The 23,465-nt window shown below is 45.2% G+C and overlaps 5 protein-coding genes across 6 annotated transcripts in view; 3 read left to right on the top strand and 2 right to left on the bottom strand.

Annotated features, from left to right (window-relative positions):
* The window catches only part of adam19a (ADAM metallopeptidase domain 19a), a 33,351-nt gene extending 23,344 nt beyond the window's left edge, over positions 1–10,007 (top strand). The window contains exons 7-23 of one of the 2 annotated variants that reach the window (XM_049745161.2): positions 469–534; positions 1,208–1,279; positions 1,342–1,508; positions 1,660–1,744; positions 2,488–2,630; positions 2,700–2,877; positions 4,161–4,250; positions 4,484–4,679; positions 5,223–5,331; positions 6,314–6,518; positions 6,867–6,944; positions 7,283–7,391; positions 7,720–7,861; positions 8,279–8,375; positions 8,453–8,668; positions 8,777–8,955; positions 9,158–10,007. In XM_049745161.2, the coding sequence (XP_049601118.1) occupies positions 469–534; positions 1,208–1,279; positions 1,342–1,508; positions 1,660–1,744; positions 2,488–2,630; positions 2,700–2,877; positions 4,161–4,250; positions 4,484–4,679; positions 5,223–5,331; positions 6,314–6,518; positions 6,867–6,944; positions 7,283–7,391; positions 7,720–7,861; positions 8,279–8,375; positions 8,453–8,668; positions 8,777–8,955; positions 9,158–9,203 (2,178 nt within the window). In that variant the 3' untranslated portion in view covers positions 9,204–10,007. Of the gene's footprint in view, positions 1–468; positions 535–1,207; positions 1,280–1,341; positions 1,509–1,659; positions 1,745–2,487; positions 2,631–2,699; positions 2,878–4,160; positions 4,251–4,483; positions 4,680–5,222; positions 5,332–6,313; positions 6,519–6,866; positions 6,945–7,282; positions 7,392–7,719; positions 7,862–8,278; positions 8,376–8,452; positions 8,669–8,776; positions 8,970–9,157 lie in introns of both variants that reach the window. The other variant, XM_049745169.2, reaches the window with a different exon arrangement.
* A 305-nt stretch (positions 10,008–10,312) lies between these two features.
* rwdd (RWD domain containing 4) lies at positions 10,313–12,075 on the top strand. Its single transcript, XM_049745694.2, has 7 exons — positions 10,313–10,506; positions 10,617–10,697; positions 10,857–10,966; positions 11,048–11,198; positions 11,268–11,373; positions 11,472–11,616; positions 11,714–12,075. Exons 1-7 carry the CDS (start codon positions 10,483–10,485, stop codon positions 11,715–11,717), a joined length of 621 nt encoding a protein of 206 aa, XP_049601651.1. The 5' UTR covers positions 10,313–10,482; the 3' UTR covers positions 11,718–12,075.
* Positions 12,076–12,142: 67 nt separating this feature from the next.
* Positions 12,143–17,095, bottom strand: LOC125983673 (serine-rich adhesin for platelets-like). The gene is made up of 2 exons (XM_049745149.1): positions 16,258–17,095; positions 12,143–15,653 (listed from the first exon to the last, which is right to left on the bottom strand). Exons 1-2 carry the CDS (start codon positions 16,450–16,452, stop codon positions 12,207–12,209), a joined length of 3,642 nt encoding a protein of 1,213 aa, XP_049601106.1. The 5' UTR covers positions 16,453–17,095; the 3' UTR covers positions 12,143–12,206.
* Positions 17,096–17,210: 115 nt separating this feature from the next.
* On the bottom strand, positions 17,211–18,884 carry ing2 (inhibitor of growth family, member 2). The gene is made up of 2 exons (XM_049745657.1): positions 18,590–18,884; positions 17,211–18,068 (listed from the first exon to the last, which is right to left on the bottom strand). The coding sequence occupies exons 1-2, from the start codon at positions 18,732–18,734 to the stop codon at positions 17,335–17,337; spliced, it is 879 nt and encodes a 292-aa protein (XP_049601614.1). The 5' UTR covers positions 18,735–18,884; the 3' UTR covers positions 17,211–17,334.
* Positions 18,885–19,686: 802 nt separating this feature from the next.
* Positions 19,687–23,417, top strand: LOC125983883 (macrosialin). Its single transcript, XM_049745597.1, has 7 exons — positions 19,687–19,707; positions 19,904–20,021; positions 20,558–21,039; positions 21,182–21,301; positions 21,940–22,006; positions 22,205–22,378; positions 22,446–23,417. Exons 1-7 carry the CDS (start codon positions 19,702–19,704, stop codon positions 22,583–22,585), a joined length of 1,107 nt encoding a protein of 368 aa, XP_049601554.1. The 5' UTR covers positions 19,687–19,701; the 3' UTR covers positions 22,586–23,417.
* Positions 23,418–23,465: the final 48 nt, after the last annotated feature.

Genomic DNA, 23,465 nt, shown 5'->3' with positions numbered 1-23,465 from the left:
TATTCGTTGCTTTGGCTTCAAAACAACTTCACGCAATTATATAAATATTAATTAAATAGTCGCGGTTCACCGTGTGCTGTCATAATCACCCCGATGCTATCAGCTAGCATACAAGTCACCTAGCTTAAATAGCAATATCGTAATGTTAGCATTCCCGCGAATGATACGCCGCAATGTATTGCGAATCACTGAGCTTTAAATAATGTCTCGTCACCACCCCAATGCTATCAGCTAGCATACGAGCTTAAGTAAATTAGCTTAAAAAGCAATAGTGTAATGTTAGCATTCTTGCGAATGATACGCCGCAATGTATTGCTTTAAACCTGGTGGCAAACTTGAAAAGGGCTACAAGCTAACCACCGGACGCCGCCATGGCAACTGTGAGGCCATACTTGCAATTTCGAGAAGAAACACAAATGGCCACTGTCATCAAATGATGTACTTCATCCCTCTTTGATATTCTTCCAGGTGAAAAGAAACACGTGGGGCACCACCAAGTACATGGAGCTCTACATTGTGGCTGACAACACGCTAGTAAGAGCCCCTTCCGCTTCTTTACACGACTCACAAAAACGTTTCGGATTTCCACGTCCTTTGATTAGGCCTGAATGGCTTTAAAAAATAATCGACTCGCCTTCAATATTTTTGATTCATTACACGATTACTTTGTGAAGGTCTTTTTGTGAAGAGACCGACCAACTATTTTTTTTTTCAAATTGCAGCCTTCAGGATTTAAAAATTGCATTACGATGTCGATTTGAATACGATAATTGTTTCGCTTGTGCTATTTCCGAATGCACTTGCCTTTCTTTCAGTACTTTTTCAAGGAGCCGATCAATTGCGCGTGTGTTTTATTTTCATTTCCGGAGACATTCACTTGCGAAGATGTCCATCAATTGCTCCGTGTCACCTTGGCCTCATGTCAAAAATCGATTCGAAAGAGGATCAAACATCTGTTGTGAATTTTGCAAATATCGTCTTTGGCGCCAAGGGAGTCGTCGTGAAGACGAGATGAGGTGTACTTCATGAAGCAAAGTGGAAATGGAACCACGAGGGCCTATAAAGTCCGTCGACGAGCCACTTTGTCTTCATGAACGTCCTCGCTCGGTTCATTAAGATTTTTCTCCTGCCTCGTCCAATTCGGGCCAAAGTGCAATAGCGGGAGTTTGCGCTCACGACGCCCGCTGACGTTCGGCCATCTTTGCAGTTTAAACGACAGAATCGAGACTATGAGAAAATCAAGACGAGGATCATGGAAATCGCCAACTATGTGGACAAGGTGAGCGGCGCTTTTCCGGCGGACTTTGCCGCCACGCCATTGTCGGGAACACTCTCTTTCAGTTCTACAGGGCTCTGAACATCCGCGTGCCTCTTATCGGTCTGGAGGTGTGGACTGAGCGGGACCAGTGCATCGTCACCGAGGAGCCCAACGCTACCCTCTGGTCCTTCCTCCAGTGGCGACAGAAGCTCAAGTCCCGCAAGAAGCACGACAACGCACAACTGCTCACGTGAGTTGCTCAATCGGAAAAGTTCTCGCTTGAGAAAGTGGCCGGAGGTTGTCGGGGTGTCCTCTCGCTCCCGGCGGTGGCGGCGATCGATGTCACTAAATCAGCGGCGGCGGTTAAGTGGTGTTTACGTGGCCGCCTCTTTCTCTGGCAGCGGCGTGATCTTCAAGGGGACGACCATAGGGATGGCGCCGCTGGAGGGCATGTGCAGTCTGGAGAACTCCGGAGGGATCAATGTGGTAGGAGACGGCGACTTGATGCTCTGCACTCGCAAATTTGTTGCCTAACAACAACCTAAGATATATGATTGTTTTGTGAAAAAAATAATCGCAATAAAATAGATCAAATTGAGCCAAGTAGCAGTTGATCACTTTTGATCTATCATTGGGTTCAGAATGTTGTTTTGTCTAAAATAACCCAATTTTGTGGGTTGTTTTATGGAGAAAATTTTTTTTAGCTTCAATTGACTAGACCTTTTTTTTTTTTTTTATCGACATTTTTTATATAAAATCTTTTTTTTTTTTTTATGTACAAAACAACAAAATAACCCAATTTTGTGGGTGGTTTTATGCAGAAAAAAAATGTTAGCTTAAATTAACTAGACTTTTTTTTTTATATAAAATAATCTTTTTTTTTATTTCTGTACAAAACAACAAAATAACCAAATTTGGGGGGTTCTTTTGTGGAGAAACAAATGTTAGGTTAAATTGACCAGCCTTTTTTTTTTTATCAAGTTTTTATACAAAAGAGTAATTTTTTTTGTGTTTTTGTGGTTGTTTTGTAATAAAAAGAACTTCTAGTTATTTTTTCATCAATAGTTTTGATATAAAAGAATCATTTGAGTGTTTTTGTACAAAACAACATTTTGAGGGTTCTTTTGTAATTAAAAAAAAATTGTCGGTTCAAATTGAACCAACTCGTGGTGGCTCCCCCTTTTTGATCCAATTTTTTTTCCGTGGACGCGTTTTTTGCGACTGTCCAGGACCACTCGGAGCTGTCCATCGGCGCGGCGGCCACCATGGCCCACGAGATCGGCCACAACTTTGGGATGAGTCACGACCACGACGGCTGCTGCGTGGAGGCCACGGCCGACCAGGGGGGTTGCGTCATGGCGGCCGCCACCGGGTGGGTGAGGCCCGCCGCCCCGAGTCGCCACCTGGCTCGCGACTGAGCGTCGGTAACTTTCCCCTTCAGGCATCCGTTTCCCAAAGTGTTCAGCCAGTGCAGCAAGCGCGACCTGGACAGCTACTTCCAGAAGGGCGGCGGCATGTGTCTCTACGACATGCCCAACATGAAGGACCTGGTGGGCGGGAAAAGGTGCGGCAACGGCTTCGTGGAGGACGGCGAGGAATGCGACTGCGGCCAAGCCGACGTGAGCATGTCGCCTCTTCTTACTTTTGCTCAGCGACATTTTTCAAATAGGAACAAAAATCTGCACATATAATTTTTCTTTTTTTTTTCCCCCTCTCATTGCTAAAGATGAGCCGTTTTGATGACTTGGCACGTTGCTTTGTGCGATGAGAATTCCGTCGTTGCTTCTTTGTGGAGCGACTGTCAGAGCACACAAGCGCGGCCAAGCGCGTGCTGTTGTTGTTGTCGGCGCTCATAATCCCTTCTCCCTTCCGTCACGCCGGGGTAATTTAACGCCCTTGCTCCTAGACCCCCCCCCCCCGTCTCCCCTGCGCTTGAATCAACTCTCACATTTGTTCGGAGGAGCAAAGCGCCGGCTCTACAGAGGACGCCATGGCAACAGGAGATGCTGCGGCGTGTGTGTGTGTCGAGCGCGCAGCGTGACACAACGGCAGCGCGCCGCACCTCTGCGTTTTTATTTTTATACTCGGCGCCCGCACCCCCCTCGCCAACATTTTATCTAGTTAAGACTTGTTCGCCATCTTCTTTAATTTTCTTGCCGCTGAAAAGTGTCTCCAGTTTATTGAAGGGATCGGTTGTTGCTGCCACGTTTCTTTTAGGTTATGATTATTTTATTTTATTATTGTTTTTTTTTTTAACCAAGTGATAGTACCTAACGTGTTCCTTCAGCTCAATGAAACTACAGCTGGAAAAAGTACAATAGCCATCGGAGAATCTGTTAATCCCTAACCAGTTGTGAATTCATCGCTTTATCGGCTGTCGAATGAATAAAAAAAAAGGCCGATGCCGATAATCGGCAAGATCCCAAATAACGGCCCCAGTATAGACGTGCGGAAAGTATGTCAAATGCATTTGTTGTTGCATGTGCTTTCTGACAGTAAAAAAAAAAAAAAAAAAAGTATATATATATTTTAATATTTTGAGGAAAAAATAATTTGGGGGAAAGTCCTTATTTATTTATTTATTTATTTATTTATTTATTTATTTATTTATTTATTTATTTATATTTTTTGCCGGCAGGGATGGGCTTCCATACCTGCATGTCCTCAATTCCAAAGGACCGATTTCATTTATGCCCTTCAAGTGTAGTAAGCATGAAAATGCCTCTTTCAGAAGCAGAAAATAGAGGAGATGATTCAGAAAAGCGGAATCGGACAAAAAAAAATATATATCTCAGGTTTCATGACTTTTGCAAGAAATACAGACAAAATCCTTGGACACAAAAAAAAGGAACAAACGCGGGTTGAGGAATAATCATGGCCGCCAACCTCTGTTTACTTGCAGGAATGCACCAATGACTGTTGCAATGCCAATAATTGCACGCTGAAAGAAGGGGCTCAGTGTGCCCATGGAGTTTGTTGCCAAGCTTGTAAGGTAGGGAAACACGCACACACACACACACACACACACACACACACACACACACACACACACACAGTCAGACATCTTCAAACGCTTCGCCGTCTCTGCTATCATCGCTTCCGTCGAAACTATTGCAAAGACGACGAGCTCAGTCAAGTGACAAAACGAGCGACGTTTATTTTTCCGTCTCTCCACGACAAGCCTTGAAATGAAAATCCGATGTTGATTTTATGCAATGAACTCAGCTGAAGCAACCGGGCACCATGTGCCGGGGCCCGGCCGGGGCCTGCGATCTGCCCGAGTACTGCACGGGCGCGGCGCCCTACTGCCCCACCAACGTCTACCTACTGGACGGATCCTCGTGCCAGGCGGGACGGGCCTACTGCTACAACGGCATGTGTCTGACCCATCAGCAGCAGTGCTTGCAGTTGTGGGGCGCCGGTAAGTACGCCAAACTCGGCGAGGAGTCATACATTGAATTTTAGTCAAGAAGTAGTGCTTTGGCGCCTTCTTTTGGTCTCTTTGGTGTTGAAGTGAGGTCAGAAGCACTGATTTATTTATTTATTTTTTCATGAGAAGGCTGTCTAAAAGCAAAGTAGTGCTTCGACGCCACTAACAGGCAACGAAGGAGCTTTTTTTATCGGAAGATTTCTGTCGATCCCAGTCTCAAGTTAGCTCTTTTCTCCAGTTTGGATTACTTTGGGCCCAGCAATAGTTGTTGAATAGGAATTGGTGTACGTCTCAATTCTTCCTGTTGAGGAGGAGCTAACTTAGTTACGGAGAGTCTTCAGGTGCTTTTTTTTCTTCTTCTTCTTTTTTTTTTTTTTTTTTGCAATGTAATCATTTGCAAGTTGGTTTCAATGTTTTTGAAATCATTTGAAACTGTTTGGCCACATAGTGTGAAGTATATTTACAAATGTAACTATAAATCAAATAAATCCAATTAAATAAATACAAAACCACGCCTCTCGCTTTGTTCCCCAGGTGCCCGTCCGGCGCACGACGCCAGTTTCGAAGACGTCAACGCTGCGGGGAACGCTTTCGGGAACTGCGGGAAAGACGAGCGCGGCAACTACGTCAAGTGCGCCAAAAGGTGAGGACGATGGCATCTGGTCTGATTCTTTTGTGTCGTGTTCTCCCCTTCCGAAATTTGCTCTTTTTTTTTGGGAGGCTGTTTCCACAGCGTGCTGCTCCTGCGAATTAATGGATCCAAATGAGCAATTTAGTTATGTTAATGAACGAGCGGATTAAGGAAGTTGATTGCTGCGCTGCCCACAACGATTATGTGGCCCCGCAGGAATCATTAAGACGACGTGGCGGTGGCGGCGGCTGGGCTGATTAGAGGATATGGAAATGCGAGCTCTGTCCTGTTACAATCTGACTAATCTTTGCATTAGTCACCGCAACAACTCAGCTTCATCGTCCGGTAATTGTCATCGACCCCCCGCCCCCTCCCCCTCGAATGACGGATGCGAGTTTGCACACTTGCCTCTTTTCATTTGCATATCAATGAGGAAGAAGTTGCAAAGAATTTACGTAGACAGCATGGAAACAGGCCACAGTTGATTGTTTTTTAATTTAGTTGATCCCTACGAGGTGGGAATAGTTTGGCAATTCTCACGATTTTATTTTAATTCAATTATTTTTTAGAGCTGGGTTGTCATTTTTTTATTTGTTTCTGTTTGAAATTTCAGGATGGTTAGTTGTGATTTATTTGAATTTTTTTGACTTCACTTACTTTTTTTTTGTTAGTTTTTATTTGTTTCAGTTTTTTTTTTTTTAATATATGGAGCATTCTTTGAGGGGAACATACAAAAAAAAGTCGCTACATTTGTAGTAAGGAAGCCTATTATTCTCAAACTACTATTGATCCTTTTTTCGTACGGAAATAAAACGTATCAGCAATTCCAAAATAAATAAGTTAAAAAAATGAACTACAAAATTGGATGGATATTATATGATCTTATTTACAAGCATCGTTTCAGTCAATTTTAATTTAATTTTTTAACAAAAATTTGTGTTTGAATTTAAAATCTTCTTTCCCACTTATTTTTTGTTACCCACTTTGTGCCCAGTGACGCCAAATGCGGCAAGATCCAGTGCCACAGCGCCGCCAAGAAGCCCAAAGGCACCAACGCCGTGTCCATCGACACCACCATCAAAACGGGTGGCATCGAGGTCAAATGCCGCGGCACCTACGTCTACAGCACCCAGGACGGCCAGGGCGACCTTCCCGACCCCGGCTTGGTCGCCACGGGCACCAAATGCGGCGAGGGCAAGGTCAGTTTTGTTGTTGTCTTTTCTTCTGCATGGATTGTTGTCATAAACATTCCCAAGCAAACCTCGCACAATAATTGGACTGTTTTCCTGGAGCGGTTTAAAAATAATAATAATAAAAGGACTCAAAAACACTAACATTAAAAAAAAAATAAAAAATAGGAACTTGTAGTGCACTCATATTAACGTTAGCCCAGGGCACTTTTTTAACATCTCAATAACTGTGAAATTCCAAATAGAAGCAGCAAGTATTCCGTTTATTGCGTCATCCTCGGAAGCAACTTTTTATTTGCTTGGACTGTCTTGCCAATTTCTTTTCACGACTCTGACTCGCTGGTGTCGTCTTCGCAGGTGTGCCGGGAGCGCCGGTGTCAAAACGCATCTTTTAGCGAGTTGGAGACGTGCATCTCTCGCTGCCATGGCAACGGGGTGAGGACGCAATAAGATAACACAAACAAAACAAAACAAAAAAGGATTTATTGGCGTGGCAGAAGCAAGCCTGAGCCAGATAAGGAAAGGAACGCCATGCAAGATTCATTTGTCTATAAAGCTCCTGGCGGGTCAGCTGGCCTTTGGCGACCGGAAATTTTCACAAATAGTGCTGCCCTATTACCATGTCCTCCCAGATTGGATTTGGCCAAGGCCGCATGAGTGTGTTTTGACGTTGTAAAATTCATGAGGGATGGCTGGGGGCGGGGTTGTGTTCATGCGCCGGCGAGTGGCGTCTTTTTTCCCGCTTTGATTTGGATCCACCTTCTTTGCGCTAGGTGTGCAACAGCAACGGCAACTGCCACTGCCATCGAGGTTGGGCGCCCCCGTTCTGCGACAAGCCGGGACTTGGAGGCAGCGTGGACAGCGGGCCCGTGCAGTACGACAGTCAGTAAACACACGTTAATGATGACATTTGATGGAAAATGGATTTTGATGGCAACTTTGTTAAAGAAAACGAGCAAAAAATAATCCTGAAAAAAACTCTAACAAAAAAAAAGTGAGAAAAAGATATTTTAAACAAAAATAAAGGGAAAAAACTGATACTAAAATTCATAAATACTAAAACAAAGCAAAAAAAATAAAAACAAACTGGATGTTAAAATGAACAGAATTTCCCCCCAAAGAAAGTCTAAACTAAATCCAAACTTACTCATGAAAAATCACATTTAAAAAAAAGAGGAGGATGGTGAACTTGTCAACATGTCGCGTGCAGGTCAGGTGGGCTTGGTGGTGGGCCTTCTATTTGCCTTCCTGGTGCTCCTGCCCGGCGTGCTGCTGCTCTTCTACTGCTACCGCATCAAGACCTCCTACTTGCACAAGTGGCTGGCGCGGAGAGACAAGAACAAGAGCAACAAGTAGCGTAACCATTCTCTTACTCCTCATCGGCTTTTACGGCCAACCGCCTGGCTCTCTCTCTCTCTCTCTCTCGAGTGTGTCTTGCTCGAGCAGTTCATCGCCAGCCGGACAAACGACTTTGAAATACGTCGACATTTGGCGCTAATAGCTTGGATTGCTCGTTGTGTAAAAGAGACTAAGTGCTTATGTGCGACTCTGATGAATGTGCGTAATCAATTCGACAAATTTCACCACTGGAAGGGGGTTGGAAACAAATGGCTCCAAAAAATCTGTGCGTGTGTGTGAAGAGCTTATCATCCAATATGTAATTCATGCACATAAAATATGACGTCGACATTTTGTGCCCGTTGCTTGGCTTGCGGTTTGCTTGGGTTATACGCCAGTGGTTGTAATGAAGTGCGCCCTCTTGTGGTCAGAATGGAAACAGACAAAGCCAAGAAGACCAGCCACCTGAATCCGGCCTTTCACCTCAAAGTTGTCGGACCCATCAACAAAGCCAGCAGCCACAAGGGGGTGAGTTATCAAGATATTTCTTCAAGATATAAAATTGTTCATCTAAAAAAAAATAATAATTGTTTTTCATCCTGTAGCTTTCTGCCACCAGCAAAGAGGTTCTTCCTCTCCGACCAGAATCGGCGGCAGTTGGTACCCAGCCGGTTAACATCGTGCGCCCGCTGCGGCCCGCCCCGTTGACTCGGGATGTCAGGGGGCACCGCCCCCCCGTCCCGTCGGCGCCCCGGCAATCCCCGCAGCGACTGAGCCCACCTAAGAAGCCCCTGCCCCTCAACCCCACGCGATCGCCACTGGTGAGGCTGCCTGAAAAGTCATTTGCCAAAAAAGAAGGCCAATGAACTTGGAAGTACTCGCCCGAACTGATGGTAGTCATAGTATGAACTTTTTTTTCCTCCCCACAGCCCAGACCGTCACCCTTGCCCCCCCAGAGGCCCCTCCCCCTCAGTCCCGCCAGAGGAGGCTCCCCAGTGAGGGTGCTGACCTCCAAACCGTCGCCGAGCCTGCTGGTCATGATGCCCCCAGCGGGAGGACTCAAAACTGCAAGCCGACCGCCAGGGGTCCCCCCTCACAGAGCTCTCAGGTGAGTTTGCGCTGGTGAGCGTTTTTTTTTTTTTACCTATTGTTGTCCCTTCGTTTTTTGTGATTATAAATATCATTAGAGGTCATTTTCATACAATTTGATGAATAACGGTAAAGACAAAAAAAATTACACTGTATTAGTCTGTGTGATGTTGAAGTTGGTCGGGAATCAGAGATTCTGTTTCCGTCATTGTCTCCCGCAGAGCGATCCCAGGTGCCAAACAGAACGCGGCGTCGCCTCCATCGTGAAGCCGGCCTTCCTCTTCTGCCTCAAAGCCTCTTTTTTTGCACTAAAGTAACGTCGCTATGTCGGTAGACCACCTCGTGGTCCCGGCGCACCGCGGCGGGAGGACGGCGTTTGGACGAAAGCGATGAGTCGGCGCGCTGGAAACTATGGCCACGTTTGACGCAGTTTTGCACGGAGGCCGCGCAGACCAAGACGGAGCGGCGCCGTGTCATTTCTGCCAAAATCGGTTCTTTTAATGACATTTTAAAATTTGTGTACGAAAAACTGTGGTTTACAATTTGTCTCGGATTTGTGTTCTGTGCCAAAGAGGTTTCGCCACGCTTGGGGAAGGAGGTGTCCAGAATCGCTTGAAAATCATGGCAACACGTCCACTCCGCAACGGAAAGCCGCTTGAGCATTTTAGGAAGTTAAAGCACGCATCGGTACACAAACCTTAAGCTGGATATCAACGATACGGAATAAACGCTCAAACGCATCAGGAACGTCCGATTCCTGCCGCACACCGACCAACAAAAACTTGGAAATCTTTGTGAAGCAAGAACATTATAAATATTGTTTTCGAACTTTGGGATGGTCGCAGTTCAGTTGCTCGGTGTGCGGCTGGTCCCGAGTACGTAAATCTGGAGACCCACAAAAAAAAGAAATGCTGTCTCAGCTGCTTCTTTTGAACACTGTTTACATGTTGACCGAGTACTTGATGGAACACCCCCGCCACTTCCGTTATTCCGCATAATCGCATCGATGTGAATGTCTTTTGCTTTTTAATCACCACTTTTAAAAAGGTACATAAACTATTTTTTACTAAACGCTTGGCACTCTCCTTGTGGTTCTTTGCAAAATTGACTCCTATTGTTAATGAATTCTATTCTCACTTTGCTCTGATTGGTAGTTTGGCGTCTTTTAAAAACGCTGATAAAAATTCAATAAACGTTTTCCATGAAAAACGAAGACGAAATGTCGAATGCACGAATACAGTACGCAATTCCGCGAGTGCCGAACCGGGAAATGCGGGGTCGACTGTACCGGAGAAAACGTTTGCGTTTTCCGCCGCTAGATGGCGGTAAATGCGTCTTGGCCTACTTAACGCGGGGTTGAGAAATCCCGATGAAGAGTATAGTACGAGTGCGCATGCGCTAAAATGTCACAGAGTTGGTAGTACTACCAGTATGTCACAGCACAAGTTGTTATAAACGATCGTTTTTTAATGATAGCCATGGCTCCCTTATCGTAACGGTTTGGCTCCGTGGAGGGAGGACGCCACGGCCAAACGAAAGCGAAACTATGACAGCGAATGAAGATCAAGAGGTAGGGCATAAATGGACGCTAATGTGGCTAGCCGCTGATAGCCGTGAAATGCTAACACGCCAGCCTGTTGAAATGGCCGATTTTTTTTCGAATGTGCTGCTTGTTTCTAGATGGAGTTGGAGGCTCTTCGCTCGATTTACGAAGGTGACGAGTGTTTCAAAGTGCTTAGTCCAGTTTCCTTTCAGTTGAGGGTGAGTACTAAGTTCATTATTTTGGTTCGAGTAAAATTCTAAAAAAAGGAATCGCGTCTTGTTGCATCAACAGAATAGAGACAATATTGTGTGTTGAGACATTGAAATCGGCCTAACAGGAAATCTGAATCAGACTAATTATAACCTATAAACCATTAGATAGGGGATCTGGATGACTCCAAAGCATTCATCCTGGACATCACGTGGCCAGAGACATACCCCAAGACTGGTCCTCAAATCTCCCTGGATGGCTTTTTTAACAACCGAATGTAAGTTGCCCAGCGAGCTACGCTTGGAGAAATAGTTAAAAATAAAATGATCCTCCTAAAACATTTTATTGCCATTGTCAGAACTCCCGAAACCAAGCAGGTCATCCTGTCTAAGCTGGAGGAACAAGTGGAAGCCAATCTGGGCGACGCCATGACATACACCCTGTTCGAGTGGGCCAAGGAGAATCAAGAAGATTTGATGGAGAACCACAGACCCGTGGTCACCGCCGTGGTTGGTTTCAAGTAGTAGAGTCGGCGGCGTATGACCGGGGACTGAACGCTTCCTTCCTTTCACCGTCAGAATTTAACGCCCAGCGATGAGGCCATACCGAACGCCACGGGCAAAAAGAAAGAGAGGAAGGAGCAGCTCACCAAAGCGCAGAAGAGGAGGATCATCAATCGGACAGGTGAGAAGTGCCCACAGCACTCTGAGCATGAACAATTAAGGGGGAAGGAAAAAAAAAAGGAATTTCTTCACACGTGAGCTGCTTGGTTCTGCTTTCAGATAACAAAGGGGAACTGCCAAGAGGATGGAATTGGATTGACGTCATCAAAGTATGTACACTCGCAACGCTCCTCAACATGAACGATAAGAAACTCAATAAAAAAAATGTTCTTCCCCCTCCTTCATTACAACGAACATCCAGCACGTAAGTAGCAAAAAAAAAACAACAGCATGAAATTCCATTCTTTCATTTTCATTGTGTAATTGTTTTTTTTTTTTTTGGTTTTACTTTTGTGTTGCAGCTGAGTAAAACTGGAGGCAAAGATGACGATTAGCCCCCCCAGAGCTGCCCCCCTTTCAATTTGAGCGGAATGTCTTTGCGCCGCTGCCTCCTTCCAGAACCGGGCCGGCCGGAAAATGGAAGCAATACTGTACAGCGCAATGTGTTCCCGGTTTCAGAAAGGTTACTTGAAAGCCTCCGTTCTGAAGGTACAGTATCGACTCACTGCCTGGAACCTTGACGCATTCGCCTTACAAACCAATATTTTGCATTGTCGTGACACTTGATAAATAATTCCATCAGATTTAACCTCACGGTTTTCTCATTTTTGTTTTGACCAGTTGTTTTTTTTTTTAGTCAAATAAAACCCGATTTTTGAGGTCACTTGATCTGTTTTCCTTTCATTGGTTTGTATTAGTGGTGTGACCATGTTAAAAAAAATAATAATAACTTGAAATTCCATTTTTATTGGAACAAATACACAAGTACTGTCGGGTTGCCATTAAAATCCTCCACTAAAGCTGCGAGGATTTTTTCTTAAGCTCTTGTTCCTGCTTTGACAATTTATCCGCAGTGCCCGGCGGCAAACCTTTTTCAGGGAAATAATCGTTAACCACGTCCAAGAGCCCCCTTTTCAGGGATGTTTCTAACCTTTTGGAAAATTCATTTTTAAACATGTTCTCAAAGAAGCTGTGGATGTCCTGGGCGCGTACCATTGGCTTTGCAGATTTGTTTCTTGTGCGCTCCTCCTCTTCGTCATCATCGTCGTCATCATCATCGTCGTCGTCGTCATCATCATCGTCGTCACTCGGCGGTAACTCGACTGATAAAATCGACGCGATGACAGACGTCTCCTCCCTTGCCCTTTCGTCCAAGACATTTGGAAGTGGCGATCTCTCGCCTGTTCGCTCGGGTTTCCCTTTGACTCTCTTGCTCTTCCTCCGGCCGTAGTGAGTCTTCCACATCGACTTGACCTTATTGAAAATGGGCCGAATAGCTGGTTTTGCTCGAATGCAGTCCATGATGCTTCTTGGACAGTTTTCCAGAATTGGCTGTATCTTCATCGTTTGGCTTTTCCACCTCTTCCAAAAGGATGTCCTGCTTTCAAGTCCTTCCGGTGATGTCTTGTCAAGGTCTGCTGACGCTTCAGATGAAAGTTCCTGCTCATCAGTCTCGGTTATCGATTCTGATAAAGACTTCCTGGACAATTTGAGGTCAGCTTCTGCCACCAGTCTTGACGAAGATCTCCTGGATATCCGGTCTTCTGACAGTTTAGAGATGGCGCTGACTGCTGCTTTTGATGAAGACCTCCTTGATATTCTGTCTTCTGACAGTCTCGAGATTGATTCTCTTGCCGCTTTTGACGAAGGTCTCCTTGATATCCTCTCTTCTGATAATTTCCCAACATCTGCCGCCTGGGAAGAGGACCTCCTTGATATCTTGCCTTCTGACAATTTAGGAACATCTGTTGCCAGTTTTGACGAAGACCTCCTGTCTCCTGACAATTTAGGAACAACCTCAAATTCTACATCAGACGACTTCCAGGATACCCTGTCTTCTGACCGTTTAGGAGGAACTCTTAGGTCTGCTGAAGATGAAGACTTTCGAGACACCCTGTCTTCTGACCGTTTAGGAACAACCTCAAATTCTACATCAGACGACTTCCAGGATACCCTGTCTTCTGACCGTTTAGGAGGAACTCTTAGGTCTGCTGAAGATGAAGACTTTCGAGACACCCTGTCTTCTGACCGTTTAGGAGGAACTCTTAGGTCTGCTGAAGATGAAGAGTTTCGAGATACCCTGTCTTCTGACCGTTTAGGAGGAACTCTTAGGTCTGCTGAAGATGAAGAGTTTCGAGATACCCTATCTTCTGACCGTTTAGGAGGAACTCTTAGGTCTGCTGAAGATGAAGACTTTCGAGATACCCTGTCTTCAACCTCTGCTGACAAAGAGTCCAAATATGCTTCGGCCGAAGGGCTCTTGGGTACCACGAAGTCGGACAATGGTTTCTCACTGTCATTCAAAGACATCTGTGATACCCTGCGTTCGGACGATTTAACATCAACATCTTCTAGCATTTCTACTGACATCCTCTTAACATCAACCAAGTGATGAGTATCAACTACTTCTTCCAAAAGTGGTTCACTCACTTCCGGTTCATCACATAATTGAGGGGCAGAATCGAATGCTGCTTCTGATGAAGGCAGCTCTGGTTCCCTGTCTTCAGGTGACTTGAGATCATCCCGTCCTACTGTTTCACAGGATCTCCTTGTGATCCTGTCTTCAAGCCACTCTTCTGGCTCCTGAGAGTTACGATCTACTTCTGACGGAGATGTACTTGCAACTTTAGCATCTTGCCCACTCGGTTCAGCATCTGTTACTGGTTCTAATGAAGGTATCTTTGTTACGTTGTCTTCTGGCCACTGAGGCTCAGTATCTACTGCTTCCGATGAAGAAAGCTTAGCCACGTCGACTTCTGGCCTCTGAAGATCAGTACGTTCTAATTCTAATGACGGCGTCTTTGCTACTTCTTGCCACTTTGAATCAGTATCTGCTGGTTCTACTGAAGACGTGTTTTCCGCAATGTCTTGAGCACACTTGAGATCTTCGGGAGAAGCAGTCGATGCTAGTCTCTTTAATACCTGCTCTTCCGGTGACTTAAAACAAGCGTTGACTGCTTCTGATGAAGACCTTTTCGTTACCTCGTCTTCTGGCCATTGGACACTATCTACTGCTCCCTCTGGTGAGACCCTCTTTGTTACCTGGTTTGCTTGCAAGGTAATAGGTCCTGCTTCTGATGTAGGCTTCTTTACAACACTCTCTTCTGACAATAAAGGGTCAAATGTTTCTTGTCTGGGTGAAAGCATACTCGCCGTCAAGCTTTCTGGCAACTCGGGACCATCGTCTCGTCCCTCAGACGACACCCTCTCGGATCTTCTGTCTTCTGGCGACTCAAGCTCTGCATTGACCGCTTCTATCGAATACCTCTTTTGGACGCTGTCTTCTGGCAACTCTAAATCGGAGCCTACTGCATCTGAAGATCTCTTTGCTAACTTGTCTTCTGGCAAGTCAAGACGAGTGTCGGCGTCTCCATTTGATAAATTGTTTTCTTCCAATGCGGCTGGCGATTTGTTGCCATCAGAAGCGGGGATTGTAGAACATCTACCTTCCAGGGAATCCACCCGGCCCGCTGTTGACATATCAAGCTTGTCAGTATCCATGTTACTTGCTGTTCGTGTGCTCTCGGGGGATCCTGCGGAAATCCTGAAAGGATCGTCATAGTCGGTTTCTGTATCCTTCAGTGGCGATCCAGCTACTTCTTCCGATAAGCCTGGAGAACGACATGTCTCCTCCATTTCCACCTGATCCAAGTTATCCGGCCCCTCACCTTCGTTGTCAGAGAACAACCCGGCCAGATTCGGCGTCCATCTTTCCTCTGACGTGGCCGAAAGGCTGGCACGTGGTTCGACCTCTGAGACAGGGGATTCAACATCATCTCGCTCCAAATCCTGAGGTTTTTGCAAGGTCTTCATTTTGCTTCCAGCTGTGTCGACGGTGGAAACCACAGGGTTCAACTCTTGGCCAATCAATCCTTTGGTCGGAGCCAAGTCATTCTGATCAGTACGTTGCTCCGAGTCATTTGGCTCCTGAGTCTTCTTCCTGGCGCCGGTCCTCGCAAATATCTTCAGGGCCGAGGTGGCGCCGCCGATCTTACCTTCTTCCTGCTCCGCGATTGTGAGCCGCTCGGAGAAAAAAGTCTTCAGGTGTTGCTTGATCTTCTGCTGGGTGACCACGCCGTACGACGACTCGTCGATGAAGGAGTCGGACGTAGCTCGCTCCTCCTTGTCCCAGAGGGTGATCATCTGCCTCAAGTTGGCCACATCGAGCGTACTTTTCTCAACGATCTTCTTGATGAGATTGTCGATCTTGGAATCTTTCTCATTTAAACCGTAAGTCATATTCTGGAGAAGAAAAAGTAAACATCTGATTAACGCGTCTTGTATCATTCACTTTGCGTACTCGTGACAATTCTTTGAGGGCTCCAGCTCCAATATGAACAGTTAAGTTCAAACTTCAAATCAACCTAATATTTATTTCTGCCAATGGAATCTGATGACACCCCACGGAGCCCTAAGCTAATCCTTATTTAATCGAACAGAAGTCAGATATCTGCTGATTTGACTTGAATTCAGAATTTTCAAACAACTATCTTAAGCAGCAATTGATACAAAACAACAAAAATCTAAGGCATAATATTACCTCGATGCCGTCCGCCATGTCGTGGCACTAAAATTTAGATTTTTAAGTACCGTATTGGCCCGAATATAAGATGACCCCGATTTTAAGACTCTCTTTTTCAAGACTCAAGTTTGAAAAAAAGCCTTTGTCTAGACCCCGAATGTATAAAACGACCCCCACCTTTTTCAGTTTTATTTCAATGAAAACAAAAGACCTCATTCGGGACAATTTAAAATTGTTGAAACAATTGAAAAAAATGATCATTTGAAAATCCGCAGTATAGCAGGCACCATAAACATTGATGGCTTGCAGTTGTCATGAAGTTACCTGGTCCGCTTGACAACCTATCACGTTGTCCCCAAACATCCCTCGTTGGGCAAAAAAATCCTTAATGCCATGTTGAATCTTCTCCAGGGTGAGAAGATGTTCATTTCCCGACCCGAGCGTGGCCTTCTCATTGCTCATCTCTGGGCTGTGCATGCAGTCTTCCCTTTCTAAATTTTTGGAGCTCCAGAATTTCATGGAGGATGTCTCCGTTCTCGCAAATCTTTTATATCCTCTGAACTAGGCCGACGAGGGGCGCCGGGATGTGACATCATCAGTCTTTGTTACGAAGCGTCGACATCAGGCTTTGTGGTCGAAGCGTTGTCATCAAGGTACGTCGCCCCAAGCGCAATGAGCTGCTACCGATCAATCCGATCCGAAACCGAGATCGCTTGTCTTCAGTGTCTCGCGGTAACAAAATGTGCCTACCGGGATCTGCGGATTCTCAATTTGGGTTGGAGGTGAGCTGGATGTTTAGACCAGCTGAATTTGGATCAGAACCAGTGTCTGCCTGGGTTTCGACTGACCGAAGGATCTGGACGATCATGGAAACAATTAATGGCTATTATTTGGTTTGGCATTTCATAATTAGTAAAACGATTTCAAAAATTAATCTCACTTAAGACTTGTGAGCCCAAATACCTTATTTGGTCATTTGAGCAGCAGTCGGGCCAATATTGTAGACATTACTGTTAACAGGTGAATTAGTAGCGCCAATGCTACGCTAACGTGTCATCACCAGTCCAGGGTCCATTTTGACCCGCCGATGTTTATCGGTTCAACTCGCGAGGGACTTGAGGTTGCTTCACCCCCGTTTCAGCAAATTGCCGAAATACTTGCTTTACTAGCTAAAGTGTGACTCTTTTGTTTCAGTGGTCGTTACGTGTACTGCAAGAAGGCAGTCAACTCGGAATAAGGACCTTGTCCGCGAAGAAGACACCCCGCGACTAAACCGAGATGCTTGAGTTGTATTTATTTTGACAGGTCAAAAATAAAGAAACTTCTCACTAGGTGAGTAAGAAGTCACTCCGTTCGATTGTGCTCTTCACGTTGGATTCTGATAGATTTCCTGGTGGGTCACTACCTGGACCTGCGGTCTTTTCTGTTCTTGTCCAGACTTTTGTCCATAGTCTTTTCATTGTCCCCCCGACATTTGGGACAGTACCACTTGCCCTTAGGTTTGTAGGTCAGCCCCACGCAGGAGAAGTGGAACCACTCGATGGGGCACTGCTCGTTGTCACAGCCGATCATTTCGCCGTAAGACACCTGCTCGCACAAGCAGTAGGTGGGCTCGTTGGGGTCGATGGCGAAATCCACCGGCGAAGCGTCCCGCTCCTGCTTGGACTTGCGCTTCTTTTTCTTGGCCGACTTGGACTTCTTCTCTCTGGGAAGCGGGACGGACGGCTCGTCGGCAACGTCGTCCGCCACGGAACCGTTGGCCGACGGGTGGCTGGAGTCTCGGCTCTCGCTGTTACGCTGGCGTCTCGGCCGGCGGGCCGAGGCGCGTTCCACGGCGGTGGCGGCGGCAGCTGGGGCGGCGGCAGCGACTGGGGGCTCCTGGACGTTGGCGCGCCTCTCCGTCACCATACGCTCGGGATCGCAGGGCTCCTGGAGGCACAGGGAGTGGGAATCCATCTGGCGCGAGCGGTTCTCCACCAGCTCGGTCATCTGGGTCACCACGTGGATTTTCTCATCGCCCAGCTCCTGGCTGACGATGAGTGCCCGTTGCAGCTGGACTTGCAGGCGTTTTCTCTGAGCGCCATCCCGCTCAGCCTTGTACTTCTCAAAGACTTCATCCACCTCCTTCAGAACTTCTGCAGACAGATGTACAAAATCTAATTTTTAAGTGGACAATATAATTGCAGATTTTTTTTTTTTTTAACACCAACGCGGCCTGGTTTTGGAAAAAAGTGGGTGTTGAAAGAAACAAGGCGCCCAGCGCTTCCTCCCCTACCGAAGGTGACTACGCTGGGTGATCACGTGACGGGGGCGGGACACAGAGCAGTTCTTTGGCTGCTCCAACACACACTAGCTCATTCTACGGAGCACGGTTGTGGTTGAGACAACGGTCCGATTTCACCGTCACGTTAATGTGGTTTCTACAACCGATTGACGCCGAACGTCCATAGTTCAACCACTAACTACCGTAGAAATGCACGCGTGTATTTTGTTAGCAGGAACAAATGGAAAGAAATATCCGCCTTCTTGCTGCAAGGAGAGCCAGGCTGCGTTGACGTGAATGGTTGGAAAGGAGGCAGACGCCTGCCTGCCCGCCCGCACCGCACTCCACCATCGCCGGACACATTGACGTCAATGCGCATCGGCATCTCCTTACCTTGATACTTGGCGTCGATTTCCCGCAGCACAGAAACATTTCTTTGTATATCCAAAGGCAGGGATTCCACGCATTCCAGATAATCCTCCACGTAGCTGGCCAGTTGCTGCGACTTGTCAGCATTCGGGTAGTGGTGGCCTAACATTGTCGCGACGATGCATCGAGGCGGGGTGGAAATGTGCAGAAATAGCGCGATTCGATTCAAATGCCGGACGACTTTACGAGCTCCTAAGGGCAGTTCCAGGCAGCAGTTCACTTCAAACAAAACTGCCACCAGCGCGCATGCGTGAGTATTTTCCTTTTATGGCGTTGGACGGTTTCTCGCCCGCCAATGTCGTAATCGAAGGCGGTGCCAGTGGGCCTCCAGCGTCACGATTGGTCGAGAGGAGTCCTCATTAACATACGGTTTTTTTTTCGGGGAATTTGGCCCAATGCATTTGATAAATTATTACTGTGCGACGGGAAAAGATTACCAATAGCAACGTTGAACTCATTTTAAAATGATTCACTGGTTTCTCCAAGTAGGCGCTGAGTTAAGTCTTAGTTCTCCACTAGAGGTCGGTGTGGTGTCTTCTGTTAGCAAAATCAATAACAGTGTTTAAGATAAGTTTATTTTTCCACACACAAAACATCGTTTTTAAGGATAAAGTCCTATAGCATTTTTTTTTATTTCGAGAATAATGATTTTTGAATTAAAGCAGGCAAGCATGTCTTATATTTTGTTAGTTTTAGTTAAGTTGTTTTTTTTAGAATGATTTTAAATTAAAGCAGACAATTTGAAAAAAGTCATGATATTCTATTGGAGGAAAAAAAAGAAAATCTAAAAAACAAACTCCATCTCAAAGACAACTTGTGTCATTACGAATACAAGCTCAATTTTGTGTTTTTTTTTTTTTTTGTGGGTGGCCCTAATTCGTCATCTATTAAAAGAAGATAATTATTGTCGTTTATCTCGATGCAGTTTTTTTTTTCTTTGAACGTCAATAAAGAACCTCGGCTAGTTTCGTTTCCCGATCAAGGACCTCTTCCCTAGCTGAATGCGGCTAGTTTCGTTGGCTGAAGCACCACTACTTCTGAGAGCGGCTTTCAAAATAAAAAGCAAGTAGCAGAAGATGATGGTAAAATAAGTTTGACATGAAATTGACTAATCCACTCTGAATTTTGATTTTAATTTCCAAACAGTAGAATGTCTCAATGTGTTGACAGTTCAATGATTGAGCAATGAATATGTCAAGGCTAGGTTTTGTTTTGACTTCTTACGTGCGCTTCCGGTCAAAGCACGTTTTTCTTTTACTTGAGCTTTGTACGTCGTAGGACCGAGGCGTCACTCCGTCGGTCGTTGTCTTCGTGAGCCTGCCACATTATACCACCTGCATCTATCCTGGAACCATGAAAAGTTCACTTATCATTCTTTCTTGCTGTATCGTTTCAGGTATTTATTTTTATGACTATTTTTTTGCTCTGAAGTATAGTATATATTTCCTGCCGTTTTCGTTTTACGTACTATATGTGACGTACGTACTTAAAAGTGCTTTAACGATTTTTAAAATGTGAAATACCGAGGTTAAAGGTATGGATTTGTTTTCCTTTTTTTTAATTTAAAAACTTTTGGAAGTGTGTCAATACGTGGTGGACTTTGGAACTCGAGCGTATTATCAGACCAGTTCAACTTAAAAATCACTTGGCTCGCACTCTGACACCTTTTCTTTAATGCTATTTTATTCTTAAATTTTTGATCGGGGGGTTGTTTATCATAAATAAGTGTTCGTGATTACAAATACTAACTTTGTGACGTTTCAAGGTTACGAACTTCGCGTGGCTCGAAGCGCTTTGATTGCGTAGTTTTTCATTTGGTGCATAGTCGGAAGTGTATTCAAACGTTTTCGTTCTGTTATGACTCACTTTAACTCTGAGTCCCCCCCCCCCCCCCCCCCCCCAACTTGACTTGTGTTCTATCCTCTTTTAAAGCTCTGTCTCTTGCGCGACATGGAAAGCCCCCAGCGACCGTGGCTCCCGCTCAAGGATTTTCTCCAAAACCTGACCCTAGCACAACGGGCAAGCTGACTACACCGGCCGCCAACGCCACAACCGGTTGTGTTTCCACGACAACCAGCGCAACAACCACTCTCGCACCCATCACTAACACGACCTCACCCGCACCCATCACTAACACGACCTCACCCGCACCCATCACTAACACGACTTCACCCGCACCCATCGCTAACACGACCTCACCCGCACCCATCACTAACACGACTTCACCCGCACCCATCACTAACACGACCTCACCAGCACCCATCACCAATACGACCACCGTGCGTCCCACCGTGACTCCACCCAAGCCCAACCCGCCTGCCGACTTGATTGCGGGAGACTACCGGCTAATGAAGGACAAAATCGTTTGCCTGATGGCCCATGTGGCCCTGCAGCTCCGACTCGAGACACCAAAGGTACTTTTTTTTTTTTCAATCTTGTAAAAAGTATGACATTCTCTTTTTTTTTTTTTTGGAACAGATCAATGGCATTTCTAATCCAGATGATTTGAGTAACACATTTTTTCTATTCATGTTATGAAATTGGTTCCCTTTGCAGGCCAGCGGGACGTTCGTCGTGCAGCCCAATAAGACCCGAGCCGTTGGAGAGTGTCGGGAGAACCGAGCCAACCTCACGCTGGTCTTCAAGGAGGGTTTCATCACCTTCATGTTCAACAAGGTTCACTTCTCTCAGGACTTGCAAAATCTCTGTACTCAAGTGGAAATAAAAGAAAAGTAGGAAGTAGGGCAATCAAATTAGATCTGAAATGGTAATGAAAATGAATTATATTTGTTGTATTTATTTCTTTTTTAAATTGTCGTTTCTCAAAAGAGTGATGGTTAATCAGATATTTATTGTAATAGAGCTTAATTATTTTGCCGCTGTAAAAAAAATATATGTATATAAAAATAATATTGGTAAAGTCAATTGCAACCAAAATATTAAGTGGAAAAAATAAATCTGTTGTTTGCCCAAAAATCGTTCAGCCCTAGTAACAAGTAGACATCATGAAACAAGACCGATTCAACTTCTTGAAAATTCAGAATCTACATTTTATTTGAGTTTTGACTTCCCAACACCGGTTTCGCCCTATGGCTCACCCTGACTTGAGGTCATGTGATTTTTATTCGCAAAGCTACCACGGGTGAAGAATTATTCGAAAGAGGAAGTGGACCTGATGAGCCTGTTTTTTGTGTGTCGCAGCATGTGATCTGCATCACTCAATGCCTCATCCACACAACCGCCGCGAATGACCGACACTTATTTGTTGACAAAGCAAATAACCATTTTTTTGTTCTTTTCCTAAATTTCTTCAGAGCTCCGCCGAAAATATCGCCTACGTCGACACTTTGCTGTTCAACCTCACCTACCCCTTGAGCAACGGTAAGGTCGCTTTGTGGATTGAAATAGTTTTTACCAGTTTAGCATAGCATCTATTTTGGTGCAACATTCTAGCCCCGCCCCCAAAAGCCATATCTACATTTGTGTATTTTAGCAGAAGCGTGTCAGCTTTTTCCCAAGATAGTTGGGAATTTTTAAAAAATCTATACTTATCCTGCTTTGTGTTATTTGTCGTTGCAGTCAGCGGCCATTATGCCGCCGCCAACATATCATTGCGCGCCTTCCCCGCCAAGATTGGCCACTCGTACGCGTGCAGGAGCGACTCTGTCTTCATGGGAAACGGTTTATATCTGGACGTCAAGGATGACCGCATGCAGGCCTTCAATCTGACCCCGAGCGGCGAATTTGGCGTCAGTAAGTAGCCCCCCCCGGACGCCATTTTGAGTGCTGACGTACATGTAAATCACGGCGTCCTTTTCAGCCGACCACTGCGCGGCCGACCAGCCCGATTATCGCGTGGCCATCGGGGTGGGCGTGACGCTGCTGGTGCTGATCTTGGTGGTGGTGGTGGTCTATCTGCTGGGCCGCAAGAGGAGGACGGACGGCTACCAGTCACTGTGAGAACCTGCCGCAGATATGGCCTTCACTTTATAAATCCTCATTCGACTTGCCTTGGAACTTTCTTTACTCGGGTCGCTGTCTTGTATAGGTCCAGGCTGTGTTAGCACAGCTACTGCTAGCATGTTAGCATTTTTTCCTCCAAATTTAGTTTTGATTCGTCTTTAGAACAGGTATAACATATTGTAATTTTTATTTTACCAAAACGCTTTGTTTTAGTTAGTTTGTATTAGTTGTAGTAATTGTTTGCTAAGTAAGGTATTTATCAAGTGCAAGATAAATATGAGGTCATAAATTTAACTACTGTTGTCAAACAACATACAGCAATGAAACATTTTAAAATGAAAACCAAAAGTGAATGTATATTAATCAACCCAAAAAAAATATATAATGTATGATAGTTTTAATTTTCATTTCTGTCTTTTGTATTTTCTGTTTTTTTTTTTTGTTCATGAAAATGCTTCAATTTGAATTCATCAGTTTTTGTTAATTATAATAACCTTGTTCGCTACTTTGACATGTTTTGTTTTACTGTGATTCCACTAAAAGGGAAAAGTCGGATGATTCAAGCAATGCTTTGCCAGTAATAAACATGTTGCAATCAACAATTGCACTAATTGAAGGCCATACTGGCTGGTTGTAAATGCGTATTTTTCTATTGAGTAAAAGCTCTGACAAAGGGGATAGATATGGCTTGATGCTGCAAACAGTGGTGAATGCACATTCTTTATGTTGTATTAATGACTTTTGGTACAATGAATGTTGAATGAGGCGTTTTATGTTGAGACTGTTTTGTGAAGTCTTTATTATGCCAATAAAGATGGATTCAAGTGTCTTCACTGGTGATCATTCTTGCAGCGTTGAGACCAATGAAGGCAGCTGA

This window comes from Syngnathus scovelli, chromosome 1, assembly GCF_024217435.2.
Source record: "Syngnathus scovelli strain Florida chromosome 1, RoL_Ssco_1.2, whole genome shotgun sequence".
NCBI classification, from domain to species: domain Eukaryota; kingdom Metazoa; phylum Chordata; class Actinopteri; order Syngnathiformes; family Syngnathidae; genus Syngnathus; species Syngnathus scovelli.
The sequence above is the reverse complement of the archived record's forward strand: the minus strand, read 5'-3'. Positions and strand labels throughout refer to the sequence as shown.